Genomic DNA, 21,013 nt, shown 5'->3' on the forward strand with positions numbered 1-21,013 from the left:
CGGCGAACGTTGCTGCGCACGGGCCTCCACAGCGGGCACCGGGTTCTCGGACCTGTGCCTGTGGCGAGAAAGTCTGCAATTTGCGTGCCAGTACCGCAACTGAGTGGTGACAGGTGGACTTCTCTGATGAATCACATACACTATGTGATCAAAAGTATCAGACACCTGGCTGAAGGCTGAAAATGACTTACAAGTTTTTGGCACCCTCCATCGGTAATGCTGGAATTCGATACAGTGTCGAGCCACCCTCAGTCTCGATGACAGAGTCCGCTCACGCAAGCATACGTTACGTCGGGTGCCAGACGGTTTCTCGGGGATTGGCAGCCCGTTCTTCACGGAGTGCTGCACTCGGGATAGGTACCGACGTCGGTCGGCGAGACCTGGCACGGAGTCGGCATTCGAAAACCGTCCCGAAGGTGTTCTGTAGGATTCGGGTCGGGACTCTGTGCGGGCCGGGGCTGTTACTGTCGTGTAACCACTCCGCAACAGGCCGTGCATTACGAACAGGTGCTCGATCGTGATGAAAGGTGTGATTGCTGTCCCCAAATTGCTCTTCGATAGTGTGAAGCGAGAAGGTGCTCGGAACATCAGTGTAGGCCTGTGCTGCGATTGTACCACACAAAACAACGAGGGGTGCGAGCCCCCTCCGCGAAAAACACGACCACACTGTAACACCGCTGCCTCCGAATTTTACTGTCGGTACTACATATAATGTTCACTGGGCGTTCGCCTTACCCACACCCTGCCATCGGATCGCCACATCGTGTACCGTGATTCGTCACTCCACACAATGTTTTCCACTGTTCGATCGTCCAATGTTTACGCAGTGGATCCTGATGCAGCTTGGAATTCCTGTGTGACAGTTTGGACAGATGTCCCTATTACGCATTACGACTCTCTTTAACTGTCGGCAGTCTCCGTCATTCGACAGACGAGGTCGGCCTGTACACTTCTGTGCTGGATGTGTCTCTTCACGTTTCCAGTTCACTATCACATTGGAAACAGTGGACCTAGGGATGTTTAGGAGTGTGGAAATCTCGCGTACAGACGTGTGACACAAGTGTCACCCAATCACCTGACCACGTTCAAAGTCCGTGCGTTACACGGAGCGACCTATTCTGCTCTCTCACGGTGTCTAATGACTACTGAGGTCGCCGATTTGGAGTACCTGGCAGTAGGTGGCAGCAGAGTGCACCTAATATGAAAAAGGTATGTTTTGGGGATGTCCAGATACTTTTGATCACACAGTGCATCAGTAACCGACACAAAGGCCTCATAACAGAGACTTGCCACACTACGCTCATCTGTTACCACCGTATTGTCGACTATCTGCTCCCGTTCCTTTCTATCGGGTGGTTGCAATTAACGTGCAGCTACTGACGGAGGTCCAGAGTGGGTTGTAATTATCGTACGGCACGAAACTGGGTAGAAAATGAGCAACCAATTTTTTACGGACAAATATCAGTTCCAATTTTGGCCGTCAGGTGTAATCTAGTACACTGTTTGTATGACAGTACGACATTCACACTGCCATTTGACGAGCCACAGCATGAGTGAACGGTACTGCTGTCCAGAAGAGGGAGCGTGCACTGTCAGTGAAACTGTTTTACGTACACAGCAGTAGTTACAGTGCTGCACTGAAAGAGTACTGCTGACCGAAAGGTCCGAGGAGAAGCCCGATGTCGTTAAATAGTCTAAAGAAGTTCAAAAACGGGAGTGAGCTGGATGTGGCACCTGGTGGAAGTCATTGACGAGGTTGCCATTGCTGTAACTGACCTCGCAGCACTGCAAGTGCTCGTGCAGTGTCACAAGAACGGTTCATTCTGGGTTCGGCACTATCAGAAAGTTTTGTTGTCTATTTTACACTGGCACAAGATCCAGACACTGCAATGACTGAAACCTCAAGATCCACGGCAACAATGTCAATTTGCTTTCGGTTTTGGCGCAGATCGAAGGTGATAACGAGTGGCCGAGCGACGAGGTGCATTTTGTAGTACAGGGTGCAATAGATACAGACATGCCAAATTTGGGGTACTGCTAACCCACAAATTGTACAGAAAGAGCCACGCACTTGCAGTTTGTGATCATTTGGTGTGGATTCGACGAGCACCTTTATTCTCGGTACACACTTCTGGAAGGACAAAATACCCAGGGGGATCGGTCAGGCGTACCATAACATCTGGACATTGCCGAGACCTCGTCGTACGCCACGTGATTCAGACTTCGGAAGGGCGCAACTTTGCGGAAACCACTGTTTTAATGCGACGTGGGGCAACACCTTATATTGCTCGGCCCAGTGAAGGACGGATTAATATGACATTCCGCGAATGTGTTACCTCCGAAGGCCGGCGATATCACCCGATCCGAATTGACGTGACTTTTGCCTCTGGGGATATCTAAAAGGATACATTTACCAGGGACACGTTCGGTCTCTACCTACTCTGAAGGTCAATACACAGGAACACTTTGCTCAGATTCCACCGGAACTGCTACGAGCGACTGTCGGTCGAGTAATTTTACAGATGCAGCATCTCGTCTGTGTCTCGGGTACTAATGATGAACAAGTTGTGTGAGTAGCAGTTAATAATAAAATCGAAATTATGTACTTCTCACTTGCTCTGACCTTTTCCTCCACATCCCATTCCTAATCCATTACATCTGGAAACATTTCTATGCATCTTTCTTGCACTGACAACACCAGATTTGCAGATGGTGGCCAAAATTGGAACTAATTATCTTTTAATATCTACCAAGTTTCACTGCTATACAATAATTACATCCCACACTGGACCTCTGAGAGTAACTGCATTTTAATTACAACCACCCAGTAGTTAGTCTTTTTTTCTCTACAACACGTACTGTTTCTATTTGTTCCCTTATATAGTTACGTTCTTCACACGGTGCATTTGCTCAGATATCTCGATTATTTTCCTTAATATTCTGTAGTATTCCTCGTAAAGGTTCAAGTCGTTAACATCGGAGCTGTCACTGGCTGCCGCGGTTTCCCACTCGTCGTACGAGAGAACTATATTCCTCGTTGTACACTTCTATTTTCCTTGAATTAATTTTGGAGGAAGGAAGTTTTCATTTGAGGTAATGACTTTATTAATTAGTGTGTTAAACAGTGATCAGCCAGAACATTCCGACCACCGACCTACTGTCCATACAAACCTGTCCGGACGATACCAGCGTCACCTGCCGAGGAATGACTGCTTGTCAGACACGGGCACAGTGTACGTATTCATCAGCGAGTGTGCTACCCGTGTGAAGAGTGGGGAAGGCGTACGATCCGTCTGGGTTCGGCCGAGGACAGATTGAGACGCCCGGAGGCTCGGCACGAACATTGGAAAACTGTACGACTCGTGCGCTGTTCGAGGAGTGTCGCGGTAAGGGTCTTCGACACGTGGCGAAACGAGGTCAAACTGTGTCCGGATGTCGTGGCATATGGCAGCCGCCCCTCGCTACAGATGTCGGATGCCGTAGATCGGGCGGACTGTTAAAACGGTACAGGCGGTGTATTGTGGCAGAACTAATGTGAGACTTTAATGCTGGCCAGAGTACAAGTGTGTCCGGACACAGAGTGCACCGAACACTCCTAACGACGGTCCTCCGCAGCTGACGATCCGTGCACGTACCGACGTTAACACCGCGCTGTCGACAACTTCGGAGGCACACGACCGTCGGCAACGGACACCGGTGCAGTGGCAGAGCATTACACGGTCTGACAAATCCCGATATCTTCTTCACCGAGCCAATGGGAAAGGTGCGAATCTGTCATCTTCCAGGGGGGACAGCTCCTCGACACCTGTACTGCCGGACGGAGGAAAGTCGGTGGTGGCTCCGTTACGCTCCACGGGTGCAGTGGTGCTCGCGAGAGACACCGTGACGGCCGAGGAGTATCGTGCACCGGTTGCAGACAGTCGCGTTTCCCAATGGCTGCAGCAATTTGCGACAAGATAATGTGCCGTGTCACTAGACCAGGAGTGTGACGGAGTGGTTCGAGGAACTAAGTGGCCAGTTACAGTCGATGTGTCGGCCCCCAACTCGTCAGATCTGAACTCGACCGAACTCATCTGGGATGTGTGGGAGCTCATCGCCCCCCCCCCTCCCCCTCGCACTGGATTTTACAATAATTAGATGACCTGTGTGGACAACGCCCCCCACCGACCTACCGACGCCTCACTGCTTCCGTGCCTTGATGTGTCACCACTGTTGGATGTACCAGCTATTGGATACGTGACCATAATGTGCTGACTGATCAGTGTATTTTTCATTAATGTCACAAGCTAACAAGCTCTGTAAGCTCTCTCCAATTCATATCTTTGAGCATTTTCCTAAAATACTCAGTTTTTGGCAGATTAATTACTCACCTACACTCAAATTTTGTGTACTTCAACCTGCACAGTATTTACACTTAGAACAAGAGTCGTATGTTATGGCCTGAAAGGCTGTCAATTAATGGTTTTGTGGCACAATTTTGTTCCTTTAATTTGTCTGTAAAGGATTTATCAATGGCTATCTTTACTATTCTAGTTGGAAAGTTTACTGTAGGAGGACTGAAAGAAAATGTTACTGTCAAACTTCTACTGGAAGAGTTTTGAAGAAGAGCTAGGTTAAAATCACCAGCAACCACATTTTTTTAAATTCTTAAATAGGATAGTAAGGCTTCTAGATGATTTACGAATATGTTATTTCCAGCATATACAATGTACAGTATTGTTTGTATGTCACACGACACACAGACAATATTTCTGTTTCAATGTTTGACACAAATGTCATACCCGGCCATATCTATCGTAAACTTACAAACGGCAGTAAATATACAACACAAGTCCTAGTCTTTCCTGAAAGTGCAAAAAATGTCAAGCTTTGCAAATAACATATTGGGAGTGTGAGGCGCAGAGGCAGTAATTTAAAACATTTTGGGCTGAACGAAAGGAGAAATTACAACAGTCCCTTGCACAAATAATAATCTAGGAGTAATTCAGTTTTTTTTATAAAAAAAGGATTTCTTTAATATATTTTCTTTGAAAAGGTCATTATTTCTTCAGTCTCTCGAATTAGGACACGGTTGCTTCAGATATACAGATGACCGAGATGGATGTCATAAACACATTATAAGATTCCTATTCTATATCATGTTTTGATTAAATACAACATATCATTACAAGAACAATACAAAAGAGTGTTTCAAAATATATCATTTACACCATACAAAATAACTAGATCACAGTAACACAGTGAAAATTGTTTCTGCGGCAGGTTCTACGTGTACGCATTATAAATAATTAGCAGGCACTTTACATTACAGAAGATAAAAATTAGGGCATATGCACAAGTTATGTGGAGTACAAAATGTTTCAGGAAGATCAGTATCTGGCTTAGTTACACCTGCTTTCCTCACGATCCAACTCTGGTCTCTTCCAATACAGTACATCAGCTATCACAAAAGAAAAAAAAAACACCCCTCTGTGACATTAATTTCTTTGCAGCACCACGGCTCAGAGAGGATGTTTGTATCACATATAATTTTGCTAATTATTACTTATTTTGAAAGAGAAGAGTACAGCCATTTAAGACAGAACTGTTTTGTACACTTAATTACAATTTAAATTTGTTTTGTTTCAAAGCTCACCAGCCTTGTCCAGTTTATCATAACCCTAATATTTCTTTAAAACTGTAACTCACACATTATAAGTGAGTGTAAGGAACATCATTTGTATGAACTTTTCGGTCTTTCATAAAAGCCTCAAGGAAACAGATGCATATATTTCCAGCTCGACTGGTAATTTCTATTCAATGGTGTGGGAACTGCTTTAGATGAGAACATTTTAAAAGCAACACAATGCTGGCAGTGTCGATCCGTACGGACAAAGAGCGAAATCACAGAGATCAGAAATAGTAGCATTTCTTCAGAATTTTCTTCACGTATCACCATCACTCGTATTCACATTCGGTCAGTTTACAGGAACATCGACATTCACCCCGTGGCGGGAAGGTTCTCGTACAGTATCTCTGTGTGCGGAAGTGTATTTTGTCAGAGCCCTAGAACTTCAGAACACACCGTTACATATTTTACATACTTACGAGGACTCCGGCATATGTTTACGTTTGTGATCCCTGAGGTGACATGCCCAGCCAAAAGCTTTACCACAGACATTACATTTGTACGGCAGGCCTCCCGTATGGGTATACTTGTGCACTCTCAGATTGTCTGAACGAGCAAAAGACTTGCCACAGAAATCACACACATAGTTGCGCTCCCCCGTATGTCTGACCAGGTGTCTCTTTAAGCCAGAAAGAGAACAAAATAATTGCTGACAAAAATGGCAGGGCCATTTCTCTGTCTCTCCCGCTTTTTTATTGGATTTCTTATCACCAGGCTCTCCCAACAGAATATCAGGTACGCCATCACTTACGGTTCCCGGTGACATTTCCGGTACACTATCCCGAGGCTCTCGCAGTGGCTTTTCGGGCATTTTATCTCGAGGTTTTCCCGACGTAGTTTTAGCGTCTGTATCGGGAGGCTCTCTCGGTGTAGTTTGGGATTTTCTACACCGAGGTTTTCCCGGATTTTTGTTTTTACTTCCAGGAGGTCTTCCTCGTTTTCTTTTGGGTATGCCGTCGATAAAATTTCCCGGTGTTATTTCGGGTTTGCTGTCGAGAGGCTCTCGTGGTGCCATTTCAGACTGTCTACGGTAAAGCTCTCCCGGTGCCATTTCGGGTAGTACAGGGAAAGATTCTTCCGGTGCCATTTCGAATAATGTTTGGAAGGGATCTGCTGATGCCATTTCAAATATTGTATGGAAAGGCTCTACTGGTACCATTTCAGATAGCCTGTGGAGAGGATCTCCAGATGCAATTTTGGATGGCCTGTGGAGCGTTTCTTCCAGAGCCATTTCGGATGGCCTACGAAGGGTCTCTCCCGGTGCTATTTTGGAAAGTCTGTGGAGAGGCTCTCCCGGTCCAATTTCGGGCAGTCCGTGGAAAAGCTCCCCCGGTGACAGTTTACGAAGAGCCTCTCCCGGTGGCGTTTCGGAGGATCTACCCGGGGTCTCTCCCGATGCCATTTCGGGGGATCTGCGGAATGTCTCTCCCCGTGTCATTTCGGAAGGTCTACGGAGGATCTCTCCCGGTGTCATTTCACACGGACTACGGACGGTCTCGTCCGGTCCCTTTTCAGACAGTCTACGGAGAATTTCTCCCGGTGCCATTTCGGTCAGTCTACGGTGGGTCTCTGTTGCTGTCACATCTGATAGTCTCTGGAGAGGCTTCCTTGGTGTCATTTCAGTTAGTGTACCGAAAGGCTCTCCTGATGATATTTTGGGTATTGGATCCAGAGGCAATTCCTGACACTTAGATTCGAGGTCTGTGTAGACAATCTCTACTGGAGTAATTTCGTGTAGCCTAGACAGGGGCTCTGCTATTGCCATTTTAGGTATTCTATCCAGAGGAGATTCTGGTGCACTTTCGTGCTTCCTATAGAGGATCTCTACTGGTGACATTTCACTAAGTCTGTGTACAGACTCTACTGTCGTCATTTCGTGCAATCTGTACAGTGACTCTCCCTGCGTCGTATCGTGCACTTTATCGGGAGACTCTCGTGGTGACGCACCGAAGTTACTGTCGAGAGGCGTTCCCGGTGCCATTTCGGGCAATCTGTAGTGATGATCTTGCGGTGCCATTTCGTATAGTCTGTACAGGTGTTCTCCCAGTGTCATTTCGTGCAGTCTATCTGGGAGCTCTCCCGGTCTCAGATCGAACAGTCGATCGAGAAATTCTTCGGATCTCATTTCGTACTGTCCGTCCGAGAGTGCTCCCGAACTCATTTCGTCCGGAGGTGCTCCCCACGTCATTTCTAATAATCGATCTACACACTCTCCCGGTCTCATTTCTCGTAGTCCGTGGACAGTTTTACCTCGTGTCATTCCAGGTGTTTTGTCGAGAAGCTCTTCCGGTACCATTTTGGGTTTTTTACCGCGAGGTTTGCCCGGTATTTTGTTTTTACTTCCAGGAGGCCTTCCTCGTTTTCTTTTGGGTTTGCTACCGGTAAGACAATCTGGCACCGTACCGGGTCGACTACCGAAAGGTTCTCCTGGCATTATTCCCGATTTATTTTTGAGGGGCTCCGGTGTTGTTTCGTATTTACTGAGAGTTACTCTCGGTGACAATTCAGACAATCTACCTACAGGTTCTTCCTGTGCCATTCCCAGTACTCGACCGAGAGCCTCTCCAGGTGCACTTTCCGATATTCTACTGAGAGTCTCTCCGTGTGCAGTTCTCGGCATTCTACCGAGAGGCTCTCCGTGTGCGTTTTGTAATATTCTGTCGAGATTCTCTCCGCGTGCAGTTTCTGGTACACTATCGCGAGTATCTCCACACGCAGTTTCTGGCTTTCTGTCGTGAATCTCCCCACGTGCAGTTTCCGATATTCTATTGAGAGGCTCTCTCGGTACCACTTCATTTATTCTATCGACAGACTCCCCTGACGGAAGTTTGGGTTTTTTATTGAGAATCCGTCCTAATGGAATTTGAGGTGTTCTACTGACAGTATCTCCCTTTGTAATTTCTAGTACTCCGTCAGCAGCAAATCCAGATCGAATTTCCGACTTCCTATCGAGAGGTTCTGCCAGTTTCATTTCAGGTATTCTTTCGACATATTCTTCCGACATTACCGGTGGTAAGCTATTGCTGGGCTCTGCTGGAGTTATTGTGGGTTTCCTAACACGAGGTCTTCCCGGTTTTCTTCTGGGCATTTCACCAGAATTTGATTCAGATTTTCTCTCGAAAGGTTCTCCCGAGGGTACGTCAGATTTTCGGTCCACGAGCCCTCCGACCGTAACTTCGGACTCCCCTACAATTATATCTGCATTCGAACGGAGGGCATCTCCCAACTGTATTTTTGGAGGTCTTCCCAGTTTTCTTTTGGGATCGTTACGGGAAGTCTCCTGTAAAAGTTTTCTAGGTCTGCCCGGCTTTCTCTTAACGTCGGTACCGGAAGATTTTTGCCGCAATATCCCCAGAGGTCTTTCCCGCTTTCTTTCGTATTTACTACTGTGGCAATTTGCCAGATTATTGTCGATACGTACCTGAGGAATGTCACCGAATTTTGTCACCGGTACGGGCAGTCCCGTGCGGGCCACGACGACGACCCCGACGTGACACTCTGCCTCGTGAACTGCCAGTCGGCGTTTAGTTTCGAACGTCTGCTCGCAAGTGGTACAGAACCACACCTTCTCGAGAGTTCCCGCACGCTTTTCCACTCGCACGAATGCGTAACACTGCGCTCTAGTACTCGTCTGGTGAGCTGCTACTTCTTCGTCACTAGCAAACACCTCTCCACACATGACACAGATGTGCAGAGGAGGTTCTACACCTTCGACATGAACGAACACGTGCCGGATCAGCTCGTACCTCGACGAAAACAGCTTCAGACACGAGCTGCAAGTGAGCTGGTACAGTGGCTTCCCCGCAGCCAGTTTCCGCCACCTCCCGCGAGAAGTGCCGTCCGACTGCCGCCGCCCGCAGGGCGCCGACTGCTGCGACGGTCTACTGACGGCGCTCCCCGTCACCTGTCCTCTGCGGGCACTCGCGTCCTCCGAGAGATCGGACGGTTCGGTGGCGCAGTCCTCAGACAATCTGTAGAATAAATAAAATACGTACAAAGAAACGTAGAAAAACTTAAAACACCAAAATAAATTGCCGACAGCCACTCGAGATTTCCCCGACGGAGCAAATATTTCTGAGGCACTCCGACGTCTCTCCTGTGGCGTCGCAGAAACTTCACAGTGTTTCGACAGGGTATCCGCTCGTCACATTTGGTGCCATCACCGACTGTCGGCGACGGTACGATTAGTGTTCTGCGCGGACTGCCTGTACCCCCGCCTGTCTCCTCTCCGCTCTCTGTCACCGAACTGAGACGAAAAGCTACGGTTCTATCAGATTATTACACAGTTTTTGATACACTGTCCAAAACTGTCCGAGAGCCTCACAAAAATCAATTTGAGCCAGCAAGCTCCTGCCTATCCAGGTTAATGCAGACCACAAGACTGCACGAACATATTATTGGAAATACACACGTAATTAACAGAAACTGCTTTTTTTTTGTGTGTTTGCAAACTGTGCAACTTTTAAAATCTGTATTACTTTTCCACTACTCGCTGGAAACTGACAACCTATTTTGTAATATAACATTTAAATCACATTGTAATTCGTATCACTTGCATCCAGTTCACTTTTGAGAAATAACAGTCCAATTTTATCAGTTTCTGTTTCACACGGACTTTTTTCCTGACGGTAGTTCTCATTTTTCAGAGAACCGAAACACCTGTACAAACAAATGAATTTTGTTACGCTTATTCGAACAATAACTCAATACACTTCAGTGTAGCGATTTACGTGATAACGGGTTCCCCAATTGCCTCGTCTTCGCTTTCTATCTCTCTCACACTCTGCTCAGTGCACTCGGATCATTGTATTGTGCGACCTACCTACTCAGAATCTGGGACTCCAATCTGTAGGCATCTCGTTTAACCACTTGCAGTATCTGGTCATCTACATCTCCACAATCACAAATTGTAATTCCAAACGAAAATATCTGTTTGAATTATGTGGGAATACTTCAAGTTTCAATTTTTATTTATTTATTTATTTATTATCTTTTTTTTCCAAAAACTGCCAAACAATTGCACTGATTATCTGCACCCAGACAGAGTTTGCTTTACCTGTAAGCACTGCATTATACAAGCATTATTCTTTGGAATGTTTACGAGAATGTAAATAGCAACACCATAGTCAACTGCTATTTGAGATTACAGGGCACACATTGTCAGGACAGCAAATGGCACTCAATAAGTTGGTACACTCAGCACACTGTGTAGAACATACGCTACTACTCGAAGAACTGGACTTCTATGGTGTTAGAGGTAATAGCCTTAAACTATTAAGATCATTTTTACAGAACCGTAAGCAAGCTGTCTGTGTTGGCAAAGAACAAGTTAAGGCAGGTGTCCCACAGGGATCTGTACTGGGCCCTGTCCTGTTCCTGATAATGATTAACAACCTTCCGGCATGTATTAAATCAAAAACTGTACTATATGCAGATGATACAACTTTTCTGAACAGCATTCATGACCTCAATAGCTTTAAAACTTGTGTTACAGAGACAACTGCTCAAGCATGATGCTGGTTTAAAGCAAATGGATTTTTGCTTAATGAAAATAAAACTCAGCACATAGTATTTAGTCTAAGACAAGCTAACATCTGATGATGTTAGGGGTATATTTGGATGACAAATTATCTTGGGGTCAACATGTCAAGTATCTTAATGGTATGTTGTCTAGGGTGTTCTATCTGTTAAGACGACTAATGGATTTTGTACCTAAAAATTATGTTAGAATATTCTATCTCTCATTCTTCCAAAGCATAATAACCTACGGTATCATTTTATGGGGAACTCCAGTTGTGTGCGTGACATCCTTCTACTGCAGAAGAAAGCTATTAGGGTAATTACAGGCCCATGATATAAGACACAATGTAAACTTTTGTTTTCTGAGCAAAAAATTATGACGGTAGTATGTCTTAATTTATACGAAAAAGAAGCTACCTGAAGCTAAACGCAGAGAAAATATACACCGCTACAACACTAGGCTGAATAGATGCATTTATATTCCATTCCACAGACACTCAAAATCACTAAACAGTTATGAACTAATGGGGCGCAAATTATTTAATAAACTTCCACTAGCTATAAACGATTTACCAGAGCAACCATTCAATCAAGCACTGTACGACTGGTTAGTTGCCCACCCCATTCTACGACAAAGGATTTCATCAGTTGTAATATTATACTGTAATAACAAACCGGTTACTCTATTGCAACAGGAATTACGTAGTAATATAAGTATGGCATTGTAGGATTTCACCAATCGTAACATTACACTGTAATAACAAACCTATTGTTCTTTTGCAACATGAATTATATTGTATTATATGCATGACCTTGTCAACTGTAATATTATGCTGTAATAACAAACCTATTGCTCTTTTGCAACAGGAATTATATTGTTTTATAAGTATGACTTTGTAATTTCATCAATTGTAATATTACGCTGTAATAACAAACCTATTGTTCTATTGCAACATGAATTATATTATATTATATGTATGACTTTGTCTATTGCCTTCATGGCCTAGCGGCAATAAAATTATTCTATTCTATTCTTGCAGGGCAGGGTGGCTACTTAAACTCTAAAAAAGAAAGACAGACAGAAAGAATGAAACAAAATCTGCGAGAATTCCCGATGTGAGGAGGAAGACTGTGTCAAGGAGTCCTGATAAATTAATGGTGAGTGGGGAGAATGAGGGCAGCATACCCCCATAATGACTTTTCTTTCCTCTCAGCTGATCTATATATCAGACATAAGGAGAAGTTTAACTGCAGTTTTTAAACATCGATAATTTATGCGGAATAATATTTGTTTAATTAACACACTTTGACATATTAAATATTTTAAAATTTGTCATTTATAAGACTCAATAAAATCCAATTGCAATGGTAGGTTAAAAAGGAGTATACCCAGAGATTTTATGAAATTTTCCCAGGTTTTTCAGAATAATTGCCACCCTGCCTCGTATCTGAAGTTATGCTGACAATTTTCACGACAAGCTTAGAAGAACATTTCTGTCGACACCTATTTCCAATTGTCTGATAACCTGCTCTCAATAGCAGAAAGGTAACACTGGAACACACTACAGGATGCTATTCAGTGTTACTAATATAAAATGTGACTACAATCAATGCTCGATGGTTAGTCTGAAACAGAAATGAGAACTGTGATACCTTTATTTATATTTAAAGTTAATTTCCACTAACCCCAATACATTTTTGGCAAAGGGTAAAAAGCTGCTGTAAACTTTCGGCATTGGCTTCCCGTGGCCTGAAACTCTGTTACACATCTTCGGGCGTACAGTTCATCTGCAGAACGTGGCAGTTTCCTCGCCCCCATAGGAATCCTAGACGACACTAGTCCGAAGGCTCCAGAATAGGCGGTTCAACGAATGCTGCGGTCAGCTGAGAAGCTGCGCACGGGGACTCTAGTTGGGCGGTGTGCGTCATCGTGCGGGCTCCATTTTCGCAACCTGCAAAGCTCGACACATAGCAGTGAGTATTTGTCTCTTGTAATATTCAGGATTTATCATTCGACTTTTAGGGACAAACTCCCAGTGATACATGCTGTCACTACCAATAAACGTGACCGACAGTGTCCCATCTTCCCATGCCACTTCTGGTCGCCCAGTCTCTAGGGCTTCCACAGCAACCGCTGAAGTACTACAGTTAACGGTGCGCCTTCATCGAGTGTGTTTTGTGCCGGTTTCTTTGTCTGTAATTTGTAATGTGTTGTGTACTTCACTACCAAATTATTTTTTTATAGTCACGTGAACTCTATTCATTCAGCGAGTAATGCGAGTCGATGTGGGTCGTACTGTCATTAAGGCCAATAACTCTGAATGTTGAATTGAGGACACAGTTTACAGTCACCTTCTAAAAGACTCGGAGATCTGACAGAAATGGTTACCTGGTAGTAAACGAGAAGACAAAATTAATGTCAATTAACACAAAGATTTGTTCTCAACACACCTGACCATTTATTGCAAACAGGGTTCCTACACTGACTTTTGGGTTAACTTACTACCAGTAATACATTTTAACTAGAGGTAAAGAAACTGAAGAAAGCATAAGCCGTCGCAAAGAATAAAATTGCTTAGTGGCAGAAATTACCGTTTCTATCAAAGAGTCAAAACACAGATGATACATTTCAAAACAAAAAATGTTGCACAAAAACATGAAACAACTCCCTGTTTAAATTAGAACTCACTTATCGTATGAAGAGTGAAGGAGACTCTCGATTATGACACCAGTGGTTTGACTCGCGTCAGTAAGACACGACTCACGAGCCTTAATATACCTAGCGAGATACGTTCCATTCACGTGCGTAATCACCGAAAGTTCTTTGGGAGAGACGACAGTAAAATGTCTCACTTTGTAAAATTCCCAGCTAAATGAGACTCGACATAATATATCCTTCCCGTGACCATTTGTCGACAACTTTGAAATTACCTTTGCTTTTCCTTTGGAGCAAATATTTCCCACTGTAAAAATGTCATGAAGACTTTAGCTCAGCACCTCTGACAATTTAACATTTTCCTAAACACACACCAAACAGACACCACTGAGTTACATTTAATAGTAACATCTACTTAAATAAAATAGTTGAATGGAATTTCCTCTGTGCTGACGAACTCTATATCTGAGTGAAATTTCGTTATTACCGTAGTAAATTAAATCATTCTCGTCGTATATATGGAATACGATGGCAAAAAGATACACAACAAACTAAAATATTGATAGCAGTTAAGTCCTTAACCGTAAGAATGGACAGCAAATATTGACAACTAGCTAGGTTTTCGCAGCTATTAGTGCTTAACGTTTTTCTTTCATTTATTTCGTGTGTCAGTTCTTTAAAGTAAATTTGGACCCTATTAGTCTAAACCTTCAATTCTCGACTGGCATACCACAACACAATGGCGCATCACGAATACGTGTCAGGTATGTCGCAAGATTTTTAACGTCACCTAATCTTCCACAGATAAAATATCTAGAATACAAAATATTTATTGCCACATAGTTTCCTGGAGTAGCCCACTTTACAAGACATCATCCGTCATTATACATAATTATACGCATTTAAACATGTATTGTATCATAATAATTATATATTTTTTGCATTCAACTGTAAAACGAGTGATCCCTCATTCCACAAATAATCTTCACCAACAAGGTCCCAGTCTTGTGGAGGGTGACATCTTTTGATTCTGTTTTGGTGCGACTACAGTTATCTGTGGCTCTTTTATCGGCTGTGTCAGTAAAAAACGAATACTAAGAGGGCCGACATCAACTTTTCAGTTGTTTTACTTTTTTTGTAACCAGATGTGTTTGTTAGTTGCCAATGCACTCTTTTCATCATGGACAAAGTTGTAATAATGAAAAAGAAAGCCAGCTCTTCTACATCTTAGAAGAATGAAGATGAATGGACTAATATTTGACAGAGAACATTAATTGCTGTACCTTCATCACCTACTAACCAGCAAAACATAAAACCACGATCGAATAAGGTCCAGCGTAACTGTAACTACAAAGAAAAATATATAAATTTTGAATTAATGTGGACCGGTGAGGACGACAAGGGCATTTGGAATGAAACCATCACAGTTTCTCTCGAAAACTGCGAGAGTATTTTCGACATACGTAAAATTCCCCTCGAGAATCTTCTGTGATGGTGGGTAAAACAAATAAAATTCTCAGATTAAGCCCTTCTGGCACATATGTAGTTTGTTAGTGTATTGTGGACTATCAACTAACATTCACAGTAATGTTATAGAAAGCTCAACAAAAATGCAGTTTCCTCTACAGTTAGATGAAGCAGCTGACAATATCAGAAAAGTTCATTTATTATCTTTTGTGATATTTGTTTAGGGATCATAAAGAGTGTGTGTGTGTTTTATGGATTTTACGGGTGCCCAATGGCGAGGTCATCAGCGCCCTTACACTTATTAAAACAAACAAATGTGGAGATGAACTGAGATTGTTGTATACTCGTGCACTCGAAATGACTACACAGGCACTCTGTGTCACGTGCACTAAAACCAATTAGGAGAGAAGATAGCTAATCGAGAAATTAAAACACAGAAGAGCTAAAAGACGGGCACAGGGAAATGTGAGTGGGTGACTACTTTCAAAACACTTGGGTGAGCCAGTCTCCCTTTCGACACATTAAACACGTTTGCCTAAACTCTTCTTAAAAATGTTGGAGAATTCACAAAACTTTAAAACTCGAACCTCATTCATTTGAATATTGTTCGAAATAGGGGGCAAATCCGCTGCAGTCTGCTGGTCAGCAAATAAAATGCAGTCCAATAAAATGTCGTGCACTATGACCCACACGTCACAAGCACCACATATTGGAAGCTCCTCTTGCCGGAGTAAAAATCCACACGTCACAGGACCGTGTCCTACACGAAGACGAGTAAGGACGACCTCGTCCCGTCGACGTGGCTGGGAGAATGTACTCTACGGCCAAGTCGTGGGCTTGAGCTTATCGTCAATCACTTCCACCCACTCGTCTTCTCATCGATACGCGACTCCGTATCTTGACAGCGAGGCGGTAGCATGCAGGGGGATGGCGTGCTGAAAGACCTCGGAATCGCGACACGCCTCCTCTGCTGCTCGATCCGCCCTTTCGTTTCCCACAGTTCCAATTTGCCCAGGTACCCGGCAGAAAGACGCTCCTTTCCCAGTCGCCGTAGTCGGAGGAGGGCGTCCTCGATATACTGGACGACTTTATATGCTGGGTACAAATGTTTCAGAGAAAGAAGGGCACTCAGAGATTCAGAACAGACAAAAAATTTAGCACTCGAAGAAAGTCTCATCTGCTCTGGTGTCCGCAAGGTGGCATACAATTCTGCATCAAAGACAGTAAAGGCTTCAGGCATTCGGACGTCGAGGACATGATCCGGAAATACTGTGACAGAGTCACAGTACTCAGATAAAATGTCAGAAAATATTGCGTGAGAAACCGCACCAAATCTAAAACCACTCTAGGCCTCTACAGTAACCGTGGCGGCAGACGGTTAAAATCCTGGATTTTGGGATTATTTCCACTCTGAGTGACTCCAGCACATGCTGCAAGCAGATCCCAAAAGGCACTGTGGCTCATGGACACTAGAAAAAATGTGCTCCGGAGATGGACGAGCAACAGCACGGTGTGTGGCTGAAGCTGGGGCTGCGAAAATTTACTCGCCCGATGCACCACGAGGAGCCGGTTACGGACTGTAAGTGGCGGTCCCCCGCCTCGGCACGGAGGCCGGGTACGTGTAATGAACACTCTTTTACTCAATGATGATTTACCCCAGAATATGATGCCATAGGAAAGCAGAGAACGAAAATAGGCGTGGTAAGCTAATTTACTGAGATATATATCGCCAAAATTTGCAATGACCCTAATAGCGTAAGTAGCTGAACTCAAACGTTTCAGCAGATCTTCAGTGTGTTTTTTCCAGTTCAGTCCCTCATCAATGCATACACCTAGAAATTTTGAATATTCTACCTTAGCTACCGATTTCTGATCGAAGTCTATATTTATTAATGGTGTCATTCCATTTACTGTGTGGAACTGTATGTACTGTGTTTTGTGAAAGTTTAATAAGAGCCCATTTGCAGAGAACCACTTAATGATTTTCTGAAAAACATCGTTTACAATCTCACGAGTTAATTCTTGTCTGTTAGGTGTGATAGCTATACTCGTATCATCGGCAAAAAGTACCAACTTTGCATCTTCATGAATACAGAGTGGCAAGTCATTAATATATATTAAGAACAGCAGAGGACCCCAGACCGAACCTTGCGGCACCCCATTCTCGATTGTTCCTCAGTTTGAGAAATCACAAGTTTTTTTGCATATTATGTGAACTGCTTATTTCAACTTTCTGCACTCTTCCAGTTAGATACAATTTAAACCATCTGAGCACTGTCCCATTCGTACCACAGTACTTGAGCTTATCTAGAAGTATTCCACGATTTACACAAACAAAAGCCTTTGAGAGATCACAAGAAATCCCAACGGGTGACTTCTGGTTACTCAGAGCATTTAATATTTCATTAGTGAAAGTATATATAGCATTTTCCGCTTAAAAACCTTTATGGAAATCAAAATGACATTTTGTTAAAACTATTTTTACAAAGGTGTGAAGCTACTCTACAATACATTACTTTTTCAAGAATTTTGGATAAGGCAGTCAGAAGAGAGACTGGCCATAGTGTTGACATCAGACGTATCCCCTTTAACAATGGCATACTTCAGTCTGTCTGGGAAAATACCCTGCTTTAGAGAGCTATTACATATGCGGCTAAGAATCCCACTTATTTCTTGGGAACAAGCTGTTATTATGCTGCTGTAAATGCTATTAATTGGAAGTGAGCTTTTATTCTTGAGAGAGTTTATTATCTTCCTAATTTCAGAAGGAGAGGTGGGTGGAATTTCAATTGTATCAAATGGTGTGGGTAGGGCCTCTTCCATAAACTGCCTTGCTTCTTCTAATGAACATTTAAATCCTATTTTCTCTACAACATTTAAAAAATGATTATTCATAATGTTTTCGACTTCCGGCTTGTTGTTTGTCAAGTTTCCATTCGCTTTGATGGTGATGCTGTCTTCCTGTACTCTAGGTTGCCCTGCCTCCCTTGTAATAATATTCCAAATTGTTTTGATTTTGTTATCAGAGGTGCTTTAGGAACATTTCCGTAATCTTCAAATAGTGCAAAATCAACACACATACAAGGTGTCCACAGTCAGTTTCAAAATGCCGTCGAAAGAGAACCGCTGCCGAGGACGATATAAGTTGACGCCGTAAGGGATCAGAATACGCACACCGACACGTGCGCGGCACACGGCTGTCTGTATTCGAGATGTCCAACTCTACTGTCTCCGTGAAGTGTCACACGAGGCTGGCAAAGTTCTTCAATGAGAACGGTCACTGCACCAGTAGCCTCGCAGACGTTTCGGATACTCGAGGATACGAAAAAAGGCACCAGTCCAATGTCTGCTAAGGGTCTGCAGAAAATGATCACAAAATTAAAAAAAGACAGGTCATTTTGTAGTGTAATGAGGCAGAGGAGGGAAAGCAGTCGGCTTCCTGCCGATCTGCCAGCAAGACACACGTCCGCTCCGGAATTTCTCGCTCGCACGGAAGTGGAAAATGAGTAGCCGCGGAACATTTTGTGGACAGACAGAGCCCATTTCCATCTCCAAACTCGCACCAATACGCTGAATTGCAGGATAGGGCAACAAAATATCCACAGGCACACCAAACGGTGCCACTGCATTCTGCAGAGGTGACGGAACGGAATGGGTCAACGGCACCGTTTATCGTAGCGCCGTATTTTTTCGAGGAGACGAGTCCCGGCGGTCCAGTTAACCGTACCGTCACCGGTAAGTGCCACGAGAGGCTTTCGCTCACTGACACCGATCCGACCCTCCGACAGTGCGAGTGGGATCATTTTAATGGGAGGAGGTGCTCGTCCGCACACTGCACAGCCGACAGAGCAGCCACCACAGAGGCACTTCGAAAACGGTAGAATTATCGGCCGTCATTTTCCTACGGCGTGACCGTCCGAATCACCTGATCTTAACCAGTGAGACTTCTGGCTGCAGGATTATCTGGAAGGTAAGCAGTGCTCCAATTATGAACACAGCTGAACTGAAGGCACACAATGCGCAACACATTCTAAACGTGACCCCCTGCGACACTGCGATCTCTTGTGGAACGTGCCGGTTCTCTATTTTAACTCGTGACAGGAAACGGTGGACAGCATATCGAATGTGCCTCGCGTCAGTCTGACAGAAATGTACGACGTCACCTTCATCGCCCTTAATGTCTAATGACTAAGAGAGGTCATTTTGAATAGGGCTATCGGATATGTACCAAAATAGTGTAAAAAGAACCTAAAGCTAAACTAGCTTCTTAAAATCAGGTACTCGAGGTACTGAACCTTGGAGCTTAATCGAGTGAGGTCTGTGAACACATATAGCATACAGTTTGGCTTTAGGTTCTTTTTACACTATTTTGGTACATATCTGATAGCACTATTCAAAATGACCTCTCTTAGTCATTAGATATTAAGGGCGATGGTGGCGACGTTGCACATCCTTTCACGCAATTACATTAAGCCTGTCGTACTAATTTGACCCTTTTCCTGTCAATAGCACTTAGAATTTATTACAGTAACTTTACACGCTTATCCGAGCGTAGTCACCAAATACTCTCACCGATCCCAAGTAATTGAAAAATGGGTTATTCACCCCCACAGTTTTAGCCTGCTTCTAGATGACGGTATTTTGTTTGTCCTGCGTGCACGCGTTTTGACCGACCGTGTAATTTGCTATTCCACATATATAATTTTAGCCTATCCACGGTCTATAGTTCTATAAAATTGTGCTCGAGCTAGGACATTATACGTACACACTCATTAACTTCCTGCGCCTTCGACCCTGTCATCGGATCACTTTCGTAACACATTTTATGCCAATCACGTGGAAGAAGACGATTTCTCAATTTGCGCACGCGCGTTCCTTTCCGACATTCTCACTGCCTAGCTGCCGGCGCCACCTCAGTTTACCTGAGAGCCACCGAACATTGGCCGGGGTGAGGAAGCACGCTTCTGACGTCTGAGCTGAGTACAGCTATTGACACGGCACACACGTACCGTTTAGTTTACATTTCATGCGAGTCTTTTGCCCTTTTGGGCGTTCTGTATTAATGTTTGACCGTGCCTCTTTAGGCAGGTTGTAGTTTTAGTGTGTTCAGAAGAAGGCATGGTTATCTGTGCCGAAATATAGGTCGACATTCGGTTTCTATTTGCAGTCGAGGCAATAATCGTAAAAATTATTCACGATTGCTGACACGCAGCAATGTTAAAAGTTCTCAAAGTTCTCATTTTGTGCTAAGTTTTCCCTGATGGTTGTTTTCTATTGTCTGTCTTAACTTTGCCAGTGTTTCACAATATCTCTCTAAGGTAACTGTTGTGTCAAGTTCAAGGAAGATCAACAAGAATCACTCCCTTAGCGTCCCAAAACATAGTACCCACAATCTTTATTGCTAATGGCATTTGCGAACACTTCCTCAGTTTCTTGGGAGAATTTGTGTGTCCCCATTCCATCGACTGTCTCTCTGTTTCCCGTATGACGCACTTCACCCAGTCTCATTCTTCGTTATCATACTATCAATAACTTTGTTACCATTTTTCTTGTTATCTTTGAAGGAGGTCAGTGCTGCTGCTAGCCCTCTGTTTTTGTGGTCTTCCATTAGGATTTTGGAGCACGTCTTGCACAAAATTTGTGGTAACCGAGCTTCTTCACCACAGTTTCACGCATCAAACTCCACGAAATTTGGGGAACAT

General features: G+C 43.9%; 1 protein-coding gene across 6 annotated transcripts in view; it reads right to left on the reverse strand.

Annotated features, from left to right (window-relative positions):
- Positions 1-5,015: 5,015 nt before the first annotated feature.
- The window catches only part of LOC124553733, a 161,204-nt gene continuing 145,206 nt past the window's right edge, over positions 5,016-21,013 (reverse strand). For 3 of the 6 annotated variants that reach the window (XM_047127661.1, XM_047127662.1, XM_047127660.1), the window contains exon 11: positions 5,016-9,639. In XM_047127661.1, coding sequence (XP_046983617.1) covers positions 6,084-9,639 — 3,556 coding nt within the window. In that variant the 3' untranslated portion in view covers positions 5,016-6,083. The remainder of the gene's footprint in view (positions 9,640-21,013) is intronic. The other 3 variants (XM_047127664.1, XM_047127663.1, XM_047127659.1) reach the window with 1 other exon arrangement.

This window comes from Schistocerca americana, chromosome 11 (genome assembly GCF_021461395.2).
Source record: "Schistocerca americana isolate TAMUIC-IGC-003095 chromosome 11, iqSchAmer2.1, whole genome shotgun sequence".
In the NCBI taxonomy this organism is placed as follows: domain Eukaryota; kingdom Metazoa; phylum Arthropoda; class Insecta; order Orthoptera; family Acrididae; genus Schistocerca; species Schistocerca americana.